The sequence below is a fragment of the Enhydra lutris genome, unplaced genomic scaffold (assembly GCF_002288905.1).
Source record: "Enhydra lutris kenyoni isolate GAN:26980312 unplaced genomic scaffold, ASM228890v2 scaffoldscaffold26, whole genome shotgun sequence".
Classification (NCBI taxonomy): Eukaryota; Metazoa; Chordata; class Mammalia; order Carnivora; family Mustelidae; genus Enhydra; species Enhydra lutris.
Genome location: NW_019154110.1, coordinates 27,217,421 through 27,232,386, shown reverse-complemented (window position 1 = coordinate 27,232,386; position 14,966 = coordinate 27,217,421). Strand labels below are relative to the sequence as shown.

The following is a 14,966-nucleotide window of genomic DNA, read 5'->3' as shown; positions in this document are numbered from 1 at the left end:
GCGGCTTAACAGTATAGCCCCCTCCCAACCCTGCCTTCCCTCGGCGTCCAAACCTCAGCGCGTGTGGAGCGCCCCCTGTGCGCGAGGCTCGGGAACCGGCAAATGTGGGCAGCGCTGTGCTCCCAGGGCTCTGAGGCACTCTGTCCTCCCAACCAACCTCCTGCTAGTACCTCTTGTTCCTGTTTTACAAATGAGACTGGCGGTCGAAAAGAACACCGGGCCGTGGGACAGGACACGTCCCTATGGGTAACTGACCCTGTGACCTTGAGCAGGTCGCTAGCCCGGCGGGAGCTGAGCCTAAGTTCTCTCCCCCTTGGAACATCGTCCCAGCTCACGGTCACGAGAGCTCAGCCGCCCCTGGAAGTGGGTTTCCAGACCCCAAGCAGTGGTTGGCCCGACCTGCGCCCAGAGCCGGAGGGCGCGGGGAGGAGCGGCCCGGAGCCAGCGGACCGGAACCGCCGCTGCGACCCTGGGGGCCGACGCCCGACACGGGTCGGACTGAACTACGGCGCCCGGGAAGGTCGTTCCATGCCTCGCGAAGACGTCCGCTTCCGCCAATCACCGCTTGCGGCCCGCCCCGGAAGCAGCCGTTGCCTCGAGCAACAACAACGTCCGGCTTTCCGAGTTGGAGGCGGGAAAGGCCATGAGTAAAGGCCGGGCGGAGGCCGCGGCGGGAGGTAAGCGGGGAGGTGGGCGCGGGGGAGACCCGGGCGGGGGGGACGGGAGAGGCGTTGGTTGGGTGACCCCCACCCCTGTCGCGTGTCTTCGTAGCCCCTGGGATCCTCCTGAGGTACCTGCAGGAGCAGAACAGACCCTACAGCGCCCAGGACGTGTTCGGGAACCTGCAGCGGGAACACGGACTGGGCAAGACGGTGAGGACCCTCTCCTGGGACTCCTCCCCTTGGGGCCCCTCGAATCAGTCCGGGGTGCTGCCCTCTCGGGGCTGCCATTCCAGCCGCGGGCTTCCTAAGGCTTGTCCGGCTGAAATTCCCGCTGCGTGGGCCCCGAAGTCATTGCTCTGACTGCCCGCCGCCCTCCCCCGCCAGGCGGTGGTGAAGGCGCTGGAGCAGCTGGCCCAGCAAGGCAAAATCAAAGAGAAGATGTACGGCAAGCAGAAGATCTATTTTGCGGACCAGGTGAGGGAACCTGTGCAGATTATCGCCCGTGTGACACCCCGACACTAGGTCAGCCGGTCTCTAGAATGAACTCTCTTCTGGGGAATTTGGGGCACCCCATGAAACTCACTTGTCCTAGGTCATGAAAAGGGCCCCAGGCACCCTTTAAATCAGAGTGGGTACTCCCCTTGCTGTGACCCAGACTTAGTGAGACTTCCAGATTTGGGACGGGATAGATGACAGAAGATCCTGAATTGCTGCTGCGGAGATCCGTTCCCTCTTGGAAGTTTCTTTTTCCCAGTCATCTAGATTAGCGCCACCATCTGCCACACGGTTCGCCTTCTGCCCCCACCCCTCACTCCCAACACAGGTAACGCTGATTTTGTATCTCTGGGCCAGCCCACCACTTGGATGCCTTCTAGACCTTTCTGAGTCAGTATTACTACTGCTAAGGTAGATTGCCTCATCCCTCCAAATGGGCACCTCTCCCTGCTTCTCCCTCAGTGGACTCATGCTTCACCCAAACTAGAGACTGGGGAGCCCCTCATCTCTCTCCCCCAGTGCCCCGTTGGTTTTCCCCCTTCCTGACTTGGCCTGTCCTTTCCATCTGCATCTCCTGATACCCTCCTAGCATCTGCTGGCCTCAGATGTCTTCGGCACGGCAGCCAGAGTGGTCTGCGTGGGTGCACAGCGAGTGCCATTGCCCGACTTCAAACTCATGCTCCCTAGAGTAGGGAAAAGGTACTAGGGAGACCCGACCCCCGTGCCTCACTGTCCCTTCTCGGTCCACTCACCAGGACTAGAACATGTAGATGAGTTTTACTCCTGTGTCCTTCTTCTGCCTGGAGTTTTAAAAACCCTTCTTCCTCTTCTGCCTCTTTGCTCAGCTAACCCTTACTCATCCTGTAGGATTCCCCTCAGGGATCACCTCCAGAGACCTTCCCTGAATTCTCTGATCGCCTCTTCTGCAGGCGCTCGCTTCTTTGAGGGACGCGCTTGTCTTACGTGTCTCCTCTCTGGACCGCAGTCTTCCAAGGCAGGCCCCACTTCTCACCCGTATTCCTTTGCTCAGCACCCCCACCCCAGAAGCTAACATCTAGTAGACGCCGAATACTAGTTTCACTGAACCGAACCACCACCAAGGCTAATTTTCCTAAAATCGGTTTCATTATGTGACAACTCTAGATTCCTTAAGGGAGAGTTTTGCAGATTTTCTTCTGTAAAGAGCCAGACCCTTAATATTTTAGGGTTTTGTGGGCCAGATGGTCTCTTGTCCCAGGTACACAGCTGTCACAAGCCCTCGAGACTGCCACTGGAGAGCAAAAGCCGCCCGAGACTGTGTGAAGGCACAGGCACGGCTGTTTCAGTCAGTGTGTGTTTCCAGAACTCCGGGTCTGGCAGGATCTGGCGCGCAGGCTGGCGTTCCTCTTTTCCCTAATGTGCTCCCCACTGTCGCCGACCAAACCCCCACGGGGCCCATCCCCGAGGAGCACCATCCTCGGTAGCAGCTGGTCCCTCGGGGTGGGCTGCTCAGGCTTGTCCCTTCAGTACTGTCCCCGCCTCTGTCCCCATCCCTGTTCTTCCTGTTGTGGGAACGTGTAATTCAGGTATCGCTACCTTGGGGAGAATGTTCCTCTACTCCTTTAGCCCAGTGAGCGGTCTTAGCACTAAGTGAGATCTCCGCCGCGTTAGTATCCTGCCAGCCTTGACGCCCCTTGAGGACAGGCGCGAGGTTTCACTTATCCATCATACCTTGTTATAAGCTGGGACCAGTACTAAACTGAGCGGTTTCTCACAGGCCCTCTGGAGGGCTGGGGAGCCCCACAGTCTTGCATGTATGTGATGCTGCCCCCACCCCAGATGAGGTTCCCCTCCCGTGCCTCACATCAGCCCCCTTGTTTTTCCTCACCTCTGGCAGGACCAGTTTGCCATGGTGAGTGACGCTGACCTCCAAGGCCTGGATGCCAAAATCGTGGCCCTCACTGCTAAGGTGCAGAGCTTACAGCAGAGCTGCCGCCACATGGAGGCTGGTAGGACTGGGCAGCCCCCAAGGGTGCCCCTAGGGTCAGGGTCGGTCTAGAGGTCAGGGATTATGGAGTGAACGGTTTGCTGGCTGCAGCGTTGTCCCACGGCAGTGACTCTCTCTGCTGGGCTGCCACAGGCATCGTATCAAAAGAGAGAACGGCTAATGGCCTTTGAATGTGAGTGGGCAGGACATGCGTTTGCTTTCCCTAACACCCTCAGTGCCCTGGGCCCACACTCCCTCGGTGCCGGCTGCTCTGACTGGCTACAAGACCAGTCTGTGCAACCTCACTTTACCACTGCTGGTAGATGGAGGAGGAGAGAAAACAGGAATAAACCGGTAATTCTGTAAGCCTTCATCTCTACTGAGCATTTCCAGAATGTGGAACTCATTCTGGACCCTGTGTGTAGAACCGAGAGCAAGGTAGGGGTCCAGTCACTACCTCAGGGAGCACCCGCCGGGAAAGACCAAGCCCCAGCCTCGGGGTAGGGAGTGACCCCGGAGAGCTGTGGTTTCAGAGCTGAAGGAGTTAACTAGTGCCCTGACCACACCGGAGATGCAGAAAGAGATCCAGGAGTTGAAGAAGGAGTGTGCTGGCTACAGAGAGAGACTGAAGAATATTAAAGCAGCCACCAACCACGTGACTCCAGAAGAGAAAGAACAGGTGAGCTGGGAGCGCGGGCAGTTGTGGGCCCGGCGAGGAGGCGCAGCCTCGCAGCCTCCGTGGGGCTGAGGGGTTAGAGGCAGCTGTTTCCCTGCCCAGGTGTACAGAGAGAGGCAGAAGTACTGCAAGGAGTGGAGGAAGCGGAAGAGGATGGTGAGTGAGCGTGCTCCGGGCAGGCCCTAGAAACGGCAGGGGAACCCGGGACCCGACAGCGCGGCCCCTCCAGGCGGTGCTGCCCACCTGAAAAGGGGTGGTTTTGTTTCCTGTCAGGCAACAGAGCTGTCTGATGCAATTCTGGAAGGATACCCCAAGAGCAAGAAGCAGTTCTTTGTAAGTGGTTCTCTCTCCTGTCCCCGCTCCCCTGGGTGCTGGGTCCAAGGAGCGCTCACTCACTTGTCTCCCTGCCCCAGGAGGAAGTCGGGATAGAGACAGATGAGGATCACAACGTGAAGCTCCCAGACCCTTGAGGGGTCCCCCGGCAGGACCCGGGGGGGATGGAAAGAGAGGTCCGGCACTGGTTGGCTCCTCCAGGTTGGCTTCTGTGTTTGTTCCTGCTGCTGTCTTTGGGCAGAGCAGCTGGGAGAGGGGCAGGAGCCAGAGTATGGGGCGTGGGGAGTGAGCAAGCCCACAGCCCACGGTCAGGCTCAGGTTCGTTTTCCTGGCTACATTCCAGTTGCTTGAACTGAACGCTCCAACTGGAAACAATGCTAAAGGAAAGCATTTGGTAGTATTTATTGTAATATAATTTGATATAAAAATACTTAAATTTCCTCTGGATAACCAAACCTCCCCGATGTCAACCCTGCAGAAGGCTACAGAGTAGAGACAGGAAACTGTATATAGCATTCAAGGAGCCCAAGGCCTTACCCAGGACTTCTTGGAGCTCTTTACCCCAGGAGGCCTTTAAATACCTTCTCTACCCCTTCACCCTGACCCCAAGTCCTGGGAGAGATGCAGGCAGCACGGGGACAGAGACCCAGATACACTTGACAGGAAGGGTGGGAGTGGTTCTGAGGCCCAGTTTGTTTTCCAAAATTGTAAGTTTAGCAAAATTGCACTGTTGGTGTTTATTTAGAAAATTAAAAAAAAAAAAAAAAACTACGTAGTGCTGTGTGTCACACTTGACTTCTCTGTGCTGTGCTCCTGCCTATGGGCACAGAGGGAGCAGGAGCACACAGGAAGGCCGCTTCCCTCTAGCACCCAGAGCAGGATAAGAGAGGCGATGGAGTAGCAGGTGAGGACAGGATCCTGGCAGCCCTGCCCAGAGCTGGCCAGCAGAGCCTGAGTCCCACCTTGGGCCCACCAGGGAGCCCTAGCCCAGGTACTAGGCAGCCTGTCACACTTCATGGCTGTGAGAGTATTTCCTCATGTTCCTTTCTTTCTGTCCAGCTACTGCCAAAATGGCCAAACTTGGGCCAGGTGTTGCCCAAATCTGGCCCAAGAGACCAAACCAAATGCAAACAGTAGCTCCCAGATATGTGTAGATCTGGAGCAAAAGTCTGAGGCTTAGAAGGGGAGAGGACGGGAGCTCTTGGGGATATCCAGAGCAGACCCCCACCCTGAGGATTTTTACGGGAAGGGGGGAAAGACCAGAGGCTCGAGTTTTGTGGTCAACATAATAAATTAAAGCTTTCACAAAACAAACACCCCAGCCCCACTGAGGATGAGGGGTATCGGGGAACCAAATGCCGGGAGCCAGCAGACCTGTGTGGAGCATCGAGTCTGATCTCAGAAGGCCAGCGGCTCTGTGGCCAAGCAGGAGACTCGGGCCTCTCGCTGGCTCTTCTGTGAGTTCGGGGCGCCGGTCAGTACAGCTGGTTCTTCAGCTGGTGCAGGACACCAATCACGATCTCCCGGAGGGTCTGGTGGGGGCAGCAGAGGGAGACATGGGTGGTGCTCAGGCAAGGACAGAGCACCGGCTGGGTGACCCGTGCCTACACAAGACGCGCTCTTTAGAATGCAACAGAAAAAGCCCCTGGGCCGCACTGCTATCTGCAGTTTACTCTGAAGTGTCCCTGCGAGAGCACAGGGAAAGGGATGGAAGCATGGCTGGCTATGTGGAAAAGCAAATGCAAGAAATGGAAACGGTAGCATTTAGGTGTGGGCTTGGGAGCGTTCGGGACATACTATGCTTCAAGTGTTCCCAGAAAATGTCAGGAAACAAAAAAGTGGGACTCTCCGGATGCAAGTCCAGCCTCAGAAAAGGCAACCAGGCCTCAGGAGCACAAGAGTCCGGCAACAGCATTCACACGCTGCCCCGTTACAAAGAACACAAGCCCCGGGGCAGACTACTCCTGCGGGCCTGGGGGTGGCGGCCAGCAATCTTCCAGATGGGCCGAGTGAATCTGCTGCCTCAGTGAGGGCAACACACTAGGCAGCCACACGTGGGCTGAGAAGGGCCAGGGTTAGGCCCATGGGATTTAAGTGCCCAATCAGTCCTGCCAAATGAAACCTTATAGGAAAATCTGGGCTAAGAAGCAGAGGAGGGAGACACCCCCCAAGAAACCTGAAAGCTGCTGCTGCCTCCTCCTCTGGACAATTTCGGACTTGGGCCACTTTGCCAGGAGGAGTGTTCTCCCCCACCACCCCACGATCACGGCTACCCCGTACCTGAGGCTTACAGTGCTCCTCAATCCAGCTGAAGACACAGGCTGACAGCTCCTGGAAGCTGGCCACGGAGATGGAGGCATTGAACGACTGGAACAGGGAGTCCATGATGCCTTGAAACACATTGAACTTGACCTGGTCAGAGACCTGGTCTTCCCCCTCATGGGGGTTGTCCTGGTGTGCCTTCACAATCTGCTCGTAGTTCCTGAAATCGAGGAGTGAACAGGGCTCAGGTGCCCGAGGTTCTCCCCCAGGAAGTGGCTCCTGGAGAGCTGCTGCAAGGTAGTCCACATCAGCCAGACACTGCTCCGGGACAGAAATGGTGACCCCCCCCTCTCCCCACCCTTCCCTTCACGAAGCCCACAGGCACTTCGAGAACGTGCTGTGCGTTAGGGACACGGGGGTACAGAGTCCAGCCTCCAAGCGGCCACCTAAGGGAGTGAGAGGATTATCTGGCCTGTAGTATCTGATGTGGCCTTTAAATGAGAAGAAGGTATGAACTGAGGTCTGCCCGAGTCCCCTCAGAAGCCCTGGTTCACCCAGCTCAGTGTCGCCCTTACACTTTCATGATCTTCAGGGCTGTGACATCCTTGCGTAGCATGGACACTTCCTCCTCCTGCTTTTTCTTCTCCTTGTGCAAAAACTGGATGTAGTCAATGGCTGGGATGGGTGGGGGTGGGCACAGAGGAAGTCTCAACCAGAAGGACAAGGCTGACTTTGTCTCCCCCCGCCCCGTCCCACTCCCCACCTGCCCCATAACCACCGCCCCACCAGGGCCAGGCCGAGAGTGGGTAGAAGGCTCTGGCCTCTTCACTGCCCTGCTGGTCCCAACCACTCCCAGGGTTCTCCCTGGTCATACTCTTCTGTAGAACGATGGCTTTGCTGAGCTTTTGGGAACCAATGGAGAAGTCCTGCTGCTGGCAAGTGGGGACGATTGTCTGAAGGTCATCATAGCCTCTCTGTGGAGACATCAGGGGAAACAAGGCTTCCTTTAACTCTGCGGATTAAGGCAAACTCACACCAAGCTTTCTCTTCAAGAACTGAGTTCCATGCTCGAAACTCAAACAGGTGGGGGTGGTGGAAGGAGGGTGTTCTCATCCAGAGATGAGATTAGCTGCCCACAAGGATGTCTGGTGCTGTCTGATGAGGTCGGGGCAGAGCGAATCAAATGTAATGGGCCTTCCTGCGCTGGCTGAGCTGCGGGCCCCCCAGTCACCTTGATGGCGTCTCTCCTCTTCTGCTCGGCCTGCGTGTGTGCTCGCCGCCGCCGGTCCTTGTAGGACTCCTTGTAGGATTCCTGGTGGTAATCGCTGTCCTCGTCATCTACGCTCAAAGTTGGGGGCGGGAAGAGGTCATTTTGAGGCCCAGTGAGGCCCAGCTCACCCACCGTGCCCCAGTGGGAAAGAAAAAACCGGTGCCTAGAGACAGCAATGGACAGAACAACCTAAGGTCCTAGATGAGGTGAGAGACAGTGAGAGCCTGTGTCTATCACTAGTTCTCCAGCAAGCCCATGTGGGTGACTGGAGCTTCCTGTCTGGGAAATACACTAAAATGATGGTGTAACTGAGTCCCCCCAGGTCGGGGCATGTTGCTGCCTACCTGTATTGGGGACGGAAGAGGCACTGGTGGAACCGATGCTATTAGCTCTGGACACTACACTCCCCTTTCGGGTACTTTCTACAAAAAGCCCTGGAAAAGAGAGGTCCCAATCACTAAGGGGTAAGGCAGGGGAACACTATATTAGACCCTGAGAAACCTGTGGGTACAGTGGCTTCCTGATCCCTTAAATCTGACCTCTCCCTTTCAACCCAAAAGCCACTCATACTGGGGCACCCATTTCCTGTTTGTGCCATGCCGCAATGCTCCTGTCCCTGATTTCCACACTGCTCCATGGGCCTGTAATGGTACCACTGGATCACAAAATGGCATCTGGGCACAATGAGGGTGAGAGAGCGGCCAGCTATCACTGCTGTCACTTCCCTGCTTGAGAGCAGAGGAAACCAGCTGTACCCTTATGCTTCCTGCCCCGGTCCTGCAGCTCCTCCCTGTCTCAGGGCAGGAACTCGGCTCAGGGACAGTGGACTGTGCTCAGGTGTGGCTGGCAAGACCACGGGAATCTATAGGGCTGCAGCGGGAGGGTCATGAGGGAGCTGGGGACAGTGGGGAGGCACTCACCGGGGTCCAGACTGTTGTCGCTGTAGGCGTATTCCACCTGCAGCACCAAGCAAAGGAAACTCATCAGACCTCGGCCCAGGGTCCGCACCTCCTTTCACTGCGCGCGCGCGCGCACACACACACACACACACGTCCTACTCACACCCACCCCCCCAAGGTACGCAGGCAATTTCAGGATGCACGCGTGCGCGCACACACACACACTCTCTCTTCCCCCTGGGGTGCGCAGGCGACTGCAGGACTGCCCCGGGAGCCAATAGCGGATAGGCCATGGGAGCGCCTCCCCTCCGCAGGACCCCGTCTGCCCCTACCCACGCTCTAGCACCTCCCCAGCCCCCCAACCCCGCCCCCCCCCACACACTTGTGTACACACGCGTCACTTGTCTCCCCACCTTGGCACGCGCGGGGTGAGAGCTGTCTTCTCTGCAGCCCCGGGGCCCGGAGGGCGGGGGGACCTTTAGGGACTGCAAGGAATCCCCTCGTCTTCCGGCCCCCCCACGTGCACGAGCCCGACCCGCCCTCCCCTCGCCGGCGTGCGCGCCCGCGGGGCTTGCCTTGACCCAGGGGTCGTCCGGAGAGGCGCCCGGCTCTGTCATCTCCGACCCACCAAACCGGAAACCAGCCCGCGGGCGGGCCCCCTGCCGCGAAGAAGAGGCGAGGCGCATCCACGTGACCCAAACCCACCAACCCAAGAACGGGAGGCGGAGGGCGGGGCGAGCGCATGCGCAGCCCAGAAACACCGAAACCGTGGACCAGAGCCGCTGGCGTCGGAGCGGAAACCGGTAGCGTTCCTGTTGCCGCGACGTGAATCGTTTTGTAAAATGGGGTCCCCTCAAAAGGCTCGTCCAGTGTCGCCGACAGTTGTGTGCACGCGCTGTGCGAGCCCAGGCGGCTCTCGGGGCGCGTATCCCAGCCCCGCCCTGCAGGCGGCCTGGAAGGTGCAGACTTGGCCACCTGGGCTGACCCTGCCTGGCTGCCAGGTCCAGTCCCGTGAGGGCAGACACCCCGCCGGGTTCTTAACGTCCCGTTTTCAAAAACCAGCCAGGCATCTGGCAGGAGACCAGTGGAAGAAACACTGTCAGAGAATCTGTTAGCCAAGTTATGCTACTTTACAGACAGGGAAACCGAGGAACCTCGAAAGTCTGTAGCTTCTTGCAAAGCAGAAAGCTATCAGTGATAGAACCAAGGCTGACCTCTGCCTGGCTAGCTTCAAAAGCCAAGCTCTTAACCACTGCACTCCCAGGTTCCAGCTCAAGGCTCCCCAAAATACCCAGAGGCATCGGGGCAGGAAGCAGACACCATACAGGCAGCATCCGGCAACATTCATCTTTAATTCTGTTACAAGTTCCAGTGTTTGCCCTGGCTACAGTCGGCCGTAGATACCATGCGCTGTGGGCAAGAGTAGGCACAGAATGCCAGAGAGGCCTGCTTCCCCAAGTGCCACAACCTCAGTGATGGCCAAAGGCCAGCCAGCAAGCTGCATAAGGCTCTGCATGTCCACCAGGCCCGGCCCTGCGCTCCCCAGTTTGGCTCAGAGCCCTCTAGGCCCAACCAGGATGAGCACGGAGGCCCCCATTCCTCCTCACCACTGAATCTCTGGGCAGCTCCAAGGGCCACTCTGGCCCACAGAGAACTCAATGTCAGCCACGGGCCTCACAACGTCTGGGGGATGCGCTTCTGCAGGAGGGCCCAGGCTTTCTCCACCTTTGAGCAGGCCAGAAAGTTTGGAGGAAGAGAGGACAGGGTCAGGCAGGCACCCAGCGGAGACCATTTCCCCACAACCCAGCCCTTCCCTCAGCACCAACCTGGCGTTGGGTGACATGCGGTTCCCATAAGGTGCTCAGCACCACGTGGCTCTGGTCCACGAGCTGCTGCCCACTCATCTGGCTCTGCAACCGGCTTTGAGCTGCAGCCTCACTTAGGCCATCCCTCTCCACAATGCGTCGTATGGCCTTGACACAGACAAGGCATAAGTCAGCCCACTGGCTCAGAGCAGGCTGCAGTCTGCAGTGGGGACAGGCTGGGAGACGGGGTCCGGATACCTCAGTCTCGGGAATGACAACGGTCCACACCTCATGCACCATGTCCTGCCAGCCGGCTTCAAGCAGCATAGCAGCATCGATCACACACACGTGCTTTCCTGTGGGGAGACCCCAGTCACCGGTGGCAGCATACTGCCACTTATCAACAGAGAGCCAGTGAGGCCTAGTCCCAAGGAAAGTGGAGGGTCTGCCTTGGGGTGGGGAAGCTCCCAGGAGGAGAACTGGCTTGATGTCCCCCTTGGCTGCTCCCCTTATCCCTCCCACTCACCCTCAGCCATAGCGTGCTCTATCTCCTCTCGCGCCAGCTTTGCGATAACTGGCCACATGATATCCGTGAGTATCTTCAGCTGCTTCTGAGGAGGAGAACAGAAGAAGTAGACGGTTTACCTTCCCTCAGTGATGGAGCCAGCCCGAGGGAGGAGGTGACTGGGAACAGATGAGTGGAAAGTGGCACTCTGGACCAGAGCAGAGAGGTCCACTGGGTCCCAACCTCTGTGTCTAGTAGTAGCTGAGAAACCCTTGAAGAGGCGTATGTTTACCTTGTTCCCAAACACCCGGCTGCCTAGGACCTTCCTGTTGATAATGCCATCTTTATGGAGAATATCTGGACAACAGAGACACGGGACTGGGCAAGGAGGCCAGGCCGACTTCTCCCTTCGGGCCACCTGCAGCCCTCCCCAGGTATTACCTGTTCCAAAGGCCTCCACAACAGGCTGGTAGGCAGGACCACCTGGGGCATAGGCCCGATGGCCCAGCTGGTCACTGTCGATGACATATGCCCCCAGGCCCTTAAGCCGCTGAGCTACTGAGCTCTTCCCGGAGCCACTGATGCCCGTCAGCCCAATCACGTAGAGTTGTGTGGGGAGCTCTGGCCTCTTCTGGAGGTGGAGGAGAGGGAACCCCAGTTACTAGGATCTTCAGACTCATCCTTGGGACTGAATTCTTCAGACTTTACTCTCCAGCATTTCCAGCCCACCCAGGAGGGGAGAGAGTGGGAGGGCAGGCATACATATGGAGGCCGAAGCAGGTTTCCCAGCATTCGATGGCGGAAGCTAGAGGAGCTGACTTTATCTTCTTCATTTTCCTTGTGGCTTTGGTCCTTCAGCAACTGGATCTGGTATAAGGCAAGCTCCTCCAGGTTCTGTAGTAAAAGAGGGATGAGGAGAGGGAAGGAGGGACAGGACAGTGACAATTGAGCTGTCCCCCACCCCCCGTATCCTCCCCTACATATTCCAGAGGTAGAGCCTGCGTCCAAGGGCAAGCTGGGAACCGGTTCCTTCTTGCCTCTTCCTCACCACCCTAAACCCTCTCTTCCCTCCTCTAGGGTTGTGGTACTTCCAGCAGTCCCCCACGTGGCCTTCCCCATCCCCATCCACTCCCTCTGCCAGTGTCTCCCAGGGGTTACATTCTCAAGGCGGAAGCGGTTGACGGCCATCCCCCCACGATAGGTCTCCTCGCTGACCACCAGGAACTCCAAGGAGGGGTCAGAGCCAGCGGGCCCATAGGGGTCCAGCAGGGGGATGATATCAAAAGTCAAGGAGGGCTTGATGTCCACCAGGAACTCACTCAGATGTTCCACACGCTCTGCATAGGGTTGGAGCAGCTCAGGGAGCAACTTGCCTGGGGAAGGAGCCCAAAAGAACAGGGAGATCTTTTTATTGGGGAGGAAAAGTATAAGCAAGTTTGGGGAAGACTGTCCCTAAGCATCCAATCTCCAGATAGGGGTGGGTGACAGGAAGAAAGGGCTAAGCTGGGAAGTGGTCTGTGTCAGGGGAGCTACCAAGAGGGGGCAGCCGCCAAGCACAATAGTCATGGCAGGCACCGGCCTGTTCCCAGAGAACCAGCAGTGCCAGCATCAGAGTCAGATGGAGAATTCCAAGACCCACCCAACCACAAGTCCCCTCTTACTGTGTCTCTGGCACAACTACCTACAACCCACTCATCCATTTATTGCAAGGGTCTCCATCTGTAGGGTTCATCACCCAGAGAACTTCTTAAAAGTGAAGACTCCTTGGCTCCACATTTGGGGGATTTCTGATTTGAATGGTGACTAGACCACACACTGAGAAAGCTGCACTTACTCATTTAACATAATTTCCTTAGCACCAACTGAGTGCCAGTCACTGGGACATCTGGGAAGGGTGGGAAGTAAAGGAGGGCCCCCCTGTTCCTCAATCATGAACTGGGGGCAAGGTTAAGGAGTTCTGAGGGCCTTCCCCTGCTCTATTCCAGGGTCCGTCTCACTCACTCTTCAACAGGTCTTTGTCTGCTACTCCCACCACAAGCTGCTCCTGGGCCAGGATGCACGCGACGCTGAGCAACACCTTGTGAGCATTGTGCAGGCGGTCAAATGTGCCACCCACAGCCCCACGGTGGTAGCCACGCACTGGCTGCTTTGGAGACCTGGCCACGGGGGAGGCTGGCCTGATGGTGGAGGGTAAGGGGACATCCAGGGACTCCACAGGCAGCTCTCCGGGTCCATAATCGGGGTATAGCAGCACTGAAGCCAGTTGGGGACAACAACTATAGCAGCTGGTGGCATAACGCTCTAGCTGTTGCTTGACTGGGTTGTACTGGCTTCCGTCCAGGGTCTGGAAGTCAGTCAGCACCACTTCCGGTGGGTGGGCCAGGTTCTGAACTGAACCGGACAGGGGAGGGAGAAAGGCGCTCTTGGCTCTGATATTGGTCAGCAGGACTCTGACGTCCAGGTGCCTGTGGACGTCGGCGCCAGCGTAGAGGTGTGTGATGAAATCCAAGACCTCAAACGTGGCCTGCACGAGGCTGGATTGGGGCTGAGCTGGGGCCCCCAGACTCATGCCCGGCTGCAGGTGTACATAGAGCGTGTGATTCACCAGCCGGGCCGCCGAGGTCAGGATGGGGGCCAGGCGAGGGGCCAGGGAGGCCAAGGGCGTCGTCAGCACCAGGAGGCCCGACCGGAATACGGCCATGCTGCCCAGGCCTGCGGACAGCCAGGGAGACGAGGCGTGGGTGACCGAGAGGTTATGTGGCTGAGGCTGAAAAGTGGGGCCTTGGACCCAAGGGAGGGGACCTGGCGCAGGGACGGGGTTCTGTGCTGATCCAGAGGAGACCGGGGGAAGGCGCGGGGCCTGGTACATGGCGCCTCGGGTCTATGTGCTAAGACGCTCTTTCCACATTTCTCAAACGCAGCGGTGAAGTCGCTGAACTGAATCGAAATCCTGGGCAGGGAAACTAGGCTGGACAAGAGCCCCTGAGTCATAGGTCTGGGGATCCAGAAATCCCGGGCCCTCCTGCCACGCTGTACCCGGGTCTTCAGAGACTCGAGGGAGGGGACTAGAGGAAAACGCTCAGGCTCGGGTCGGTCCCCTACTTACTGAGACCTCTGGGCTTAGGTTCCGCGAGCGCCGCCGCGGAGGCTCACCTGGATGCGACCCGGAAATACTGGTTCAGCAGCTCCGTGTCCGAGCTACGGAACGGCAGAAAGGCCAAAGTGTCTGCTCTGTTCGGGATCTCGCGAGACTTTGTATGGCGTTGGGAGAGCCCTGCCGAGGGGGCGGGGTCGGACTCGGGGGTTGGGTAGGCGGGTGGAGCGTTATTTCCAGATTCCGGCCGCAGGGGTCTGGACCGTGGAGGGCTAGGCGGTCCTGAAAGGGTTTTGTGTATGCTCTTCAGACATTAAGAGAAGAGAATGGCTTCGGCCAGGTTACCCAGGAGACAGCGGTAAAGGCAGAACTAACACCTGGCTTTCCTGTTAATAAATTACAGAGATGGGAGTCACAGGGTGGCACTGAAGTCAGGACTCAGAGTCCCCGCAGCCCTCCTGGCGCCCTCCCAGTCTGAGGATCCTCCTGTGGAAGGACCACTCTGTCGGGAGTCCCCATTTCACAGCTGGGGAAATTGAAGCCCTCTGTGTTCCAGGAACATTATAAGGAAGGTCTTGTGGCTCCGGAGCTCTCCACACCACCCAGAAACAGTTTGAGAGAGAGAGGAGGAGAGCTCTGCCTGGCAGCTCAGTAGGGTTGCCAGAGGATGGTCTCCAGACGGGAGAAAAGGGGAGGAGGGAGGGAGACCTAGTGGCAAGGGTTTACTGTGAAGCTAATGGGGCCCGAAAGGTTGGAACCGGTAGTCTGCACGGGGAGAGGAAGCTAGGATGCCATCAGGAGGTATTTCAGATAAAGTGTCCACAAAGATCTCAAAAGGGAGGGAAACCCAATTTCCAAGATTCCAGTAATGTGCTATCGTTTATTTTCCCAAACTAAACAATGCTTGTTTTCATAATTATGTGGGTTCATTTTGTATTTTTTTAAAGATTTTATTTATTTAGGGCTCCTGGGTGGCTCAGTTGTTAAGCGTATGCCTTC

At 57.5% G+C, this 14,966-nt stretch overlaps 3 protein-coding genes across 10 annotated transcripts; 1 reads left to right on the top strand and 2 right to left on the bottom strand.

The window, feature by feature from the left end:
- Positions 1-626: 626 nt before the first annotated feature.
- LOC111151244 (PSMC3 interacting protein) lies at positions 627-4,898 on the top strand. 2 transcript variants are annotated; one of them, XM_022509100.1, is made up of 9 exons: positions 627-677; positions 772-872; positions 1,047-1,136; positions 3,034-3,145; positions 3,196-3,197; positions 3,695-3,802; positions 3,902-3,955; positions 4,073-4,132; positions 4,213-4,438. In XM_022509100.1, the coding sequence occupies exons 1-9, from the start codon at positions 644-646 to the stop codon at positions 4,267-4,269; spliced, it is 618 nt and encodes a 205-aa protein (XP_022364808.1). In that variant the 5' UTR covers positions 627-643; the 3' UTR covers positions 4,270-4,438. The 2 variants fall into 2 exon arrangements, with proteins under 2 accessions (XP_022364808.1, XP_022364807.1); XM_022509099.1 differs by lacking the exon at positions 3,196-3,197 and having other exon boundaries at positions 3,657-3,802; positions 4,213-4,898.
- On the bottom strand, positions 4,511-9,308 carry LOC111151243 (MLX, MAX dimerization protein). Of its 5 annotated transcripts, none has more exons than XM_022509093.1 (8): positions 8,977-9,308; positions 8,585-8,621; positions 8,009-8,098; positions 7,626-7,732; positions 7,269-7,368; positions 6,970-7,069; positions 6,413-6,614; positions 4,511-5,664 (listed from the first exon to the last, which is right to left on the bottom strand). In XM_022509093.1, the coding sequence occupies exons 1-8, from the start codon at positions 9,247-9,249 to the stop codon at positions 5,608-5,610; spliced, it is 966 nt and encodes a 321-aa protein (XP_022364801.1). In that variant the 5' UTR covers positions 9,250-9,308; the 3' UTR covers positions 4,511-5,607. The 5 variants fall into 5 exon arrangements, with proteins under 5 accessions (XP_022364801.1, XP_022364803.1, XP_022364802.1 ...); XM_022509095.1 differs by having other exon boundaries at positions 9,139-9,302; XM_022509094.1 differs by lacking the exon at positions 8,009-8,098 and having other exon boundaries at positions 8,977-9,306.
- A 588-nt stretch (positions 9,309-9,896) lies between these two features.
- LOC111151242 (Coenzyme A synthase) lies at positions 9,897-14,119 on the bottom strand. 3 transcript variants are annotated; one of them, XM_022509092.1, is made up of 10 exons: positions 14,027-14,119; positions 12,875-13,585; positions 12,032-12,246; positions 11,636-11,767; positions 11,315-11,504; positions 11,166-11,230; positions 10,895-10,979; positions 10,627-10,724; positions 10,390-10,536; positions 9,897-10,288 (listed from the first exon to the last, which is right to left on the bottom strand). In XM_022509092.1, exons 2-10 carry the CDS (start codon positions 13,572-13,574, stop codon positions 10,238-10,240), a joined length of 1,683 nt encoding a protein of 560 aa, XP_022364800.1. In that variant the 5' UTR covers positions 13,575-13,585; positions 14,027-14,119; the 3' UTR covers positions 9,897-10,237. The 3 variants fall into 3 exon arrangements, with proteins under 3 accessions (XP_022364800.1, XP_022364799.1, XP_022364798.1); XM_022509091.1 differs by lacking the exon at positions 14,027-14,119 and adding an exon at positions 13,980-14,011; XM_022509090.1 differs by lacking the exon at positions 14,027-14,119 and having other exon boundaries at positions 12,875-13,979.
- Positions 14,120-14,966: the final 847 nt, after the last annotated feature.

Bases quoted from the DNA above. Each gene is read 5' to 3' on its own strand.
- LOC111151243 (XM_022509093.1), bottom strand. From the start codon at position 9,249: ATGCGCCTCGCCTCTTCTTCGCGGCAGGGGGCCCGCCCGCGGGCTGGT. The intron at 8,622-8,976 runs GTGGGGAGACAA...TTGGTGCTGCAG, and splicing joins CTCACCCCGCGCGTGCCAAG to GTGGAATACGCCTACAGCGA. The intron at 8,099-8,584 runs GTGAGTGCCTCC...TCTCTTTTCCAG, and splicing joins CGACAACAGTCTGGACCCCG to GGCTTTTTGTAGAAAGTACC.
- LOC111151244 (XM_022509099.1), top strand. From the start codon at position 644: ATGAGTAAAGGCCGGGCGGAGGCCGCGGCGGGAG. The intron at 3,146-3,656 runs GTAGGACTGGGC...CTGTGGTTTCAG, and splicing joins CTGCCGCCACATGGAGGCTG to AGCTGAAGGAGTTAACTAGT. The intron at 4,133-4,212 runs GTAAGTGGTTCT...TCCCTGCCCCAG, and splicing joins AGAGCAAGAAGCAGTTCTTT to GAGGAAGTCGGGATAGAGAC.
- LOC111151242 (XM_022509090.1), bottom strand. From the start codon at position 13,742: ATGTACCAGGCCCCGCGCCTTCCCCCGGTCTCCTCTGGATCAGCACAG. The intron at 11,768-12,031 runs GTAACCCCTGGG...CTTTTACTACAG, and splicing joins ACCGCTTCCGCCTTGAGAAT to AACCTGGAGGAGCTTGCCTT. The intron at 10,980-11,165 runs GTAAACATACGC...TCTCCTCCTCAG, and splicing joins GCCGGGTGTTTGGGAACAAG to AAGCAGCTGAAGATACTCAC.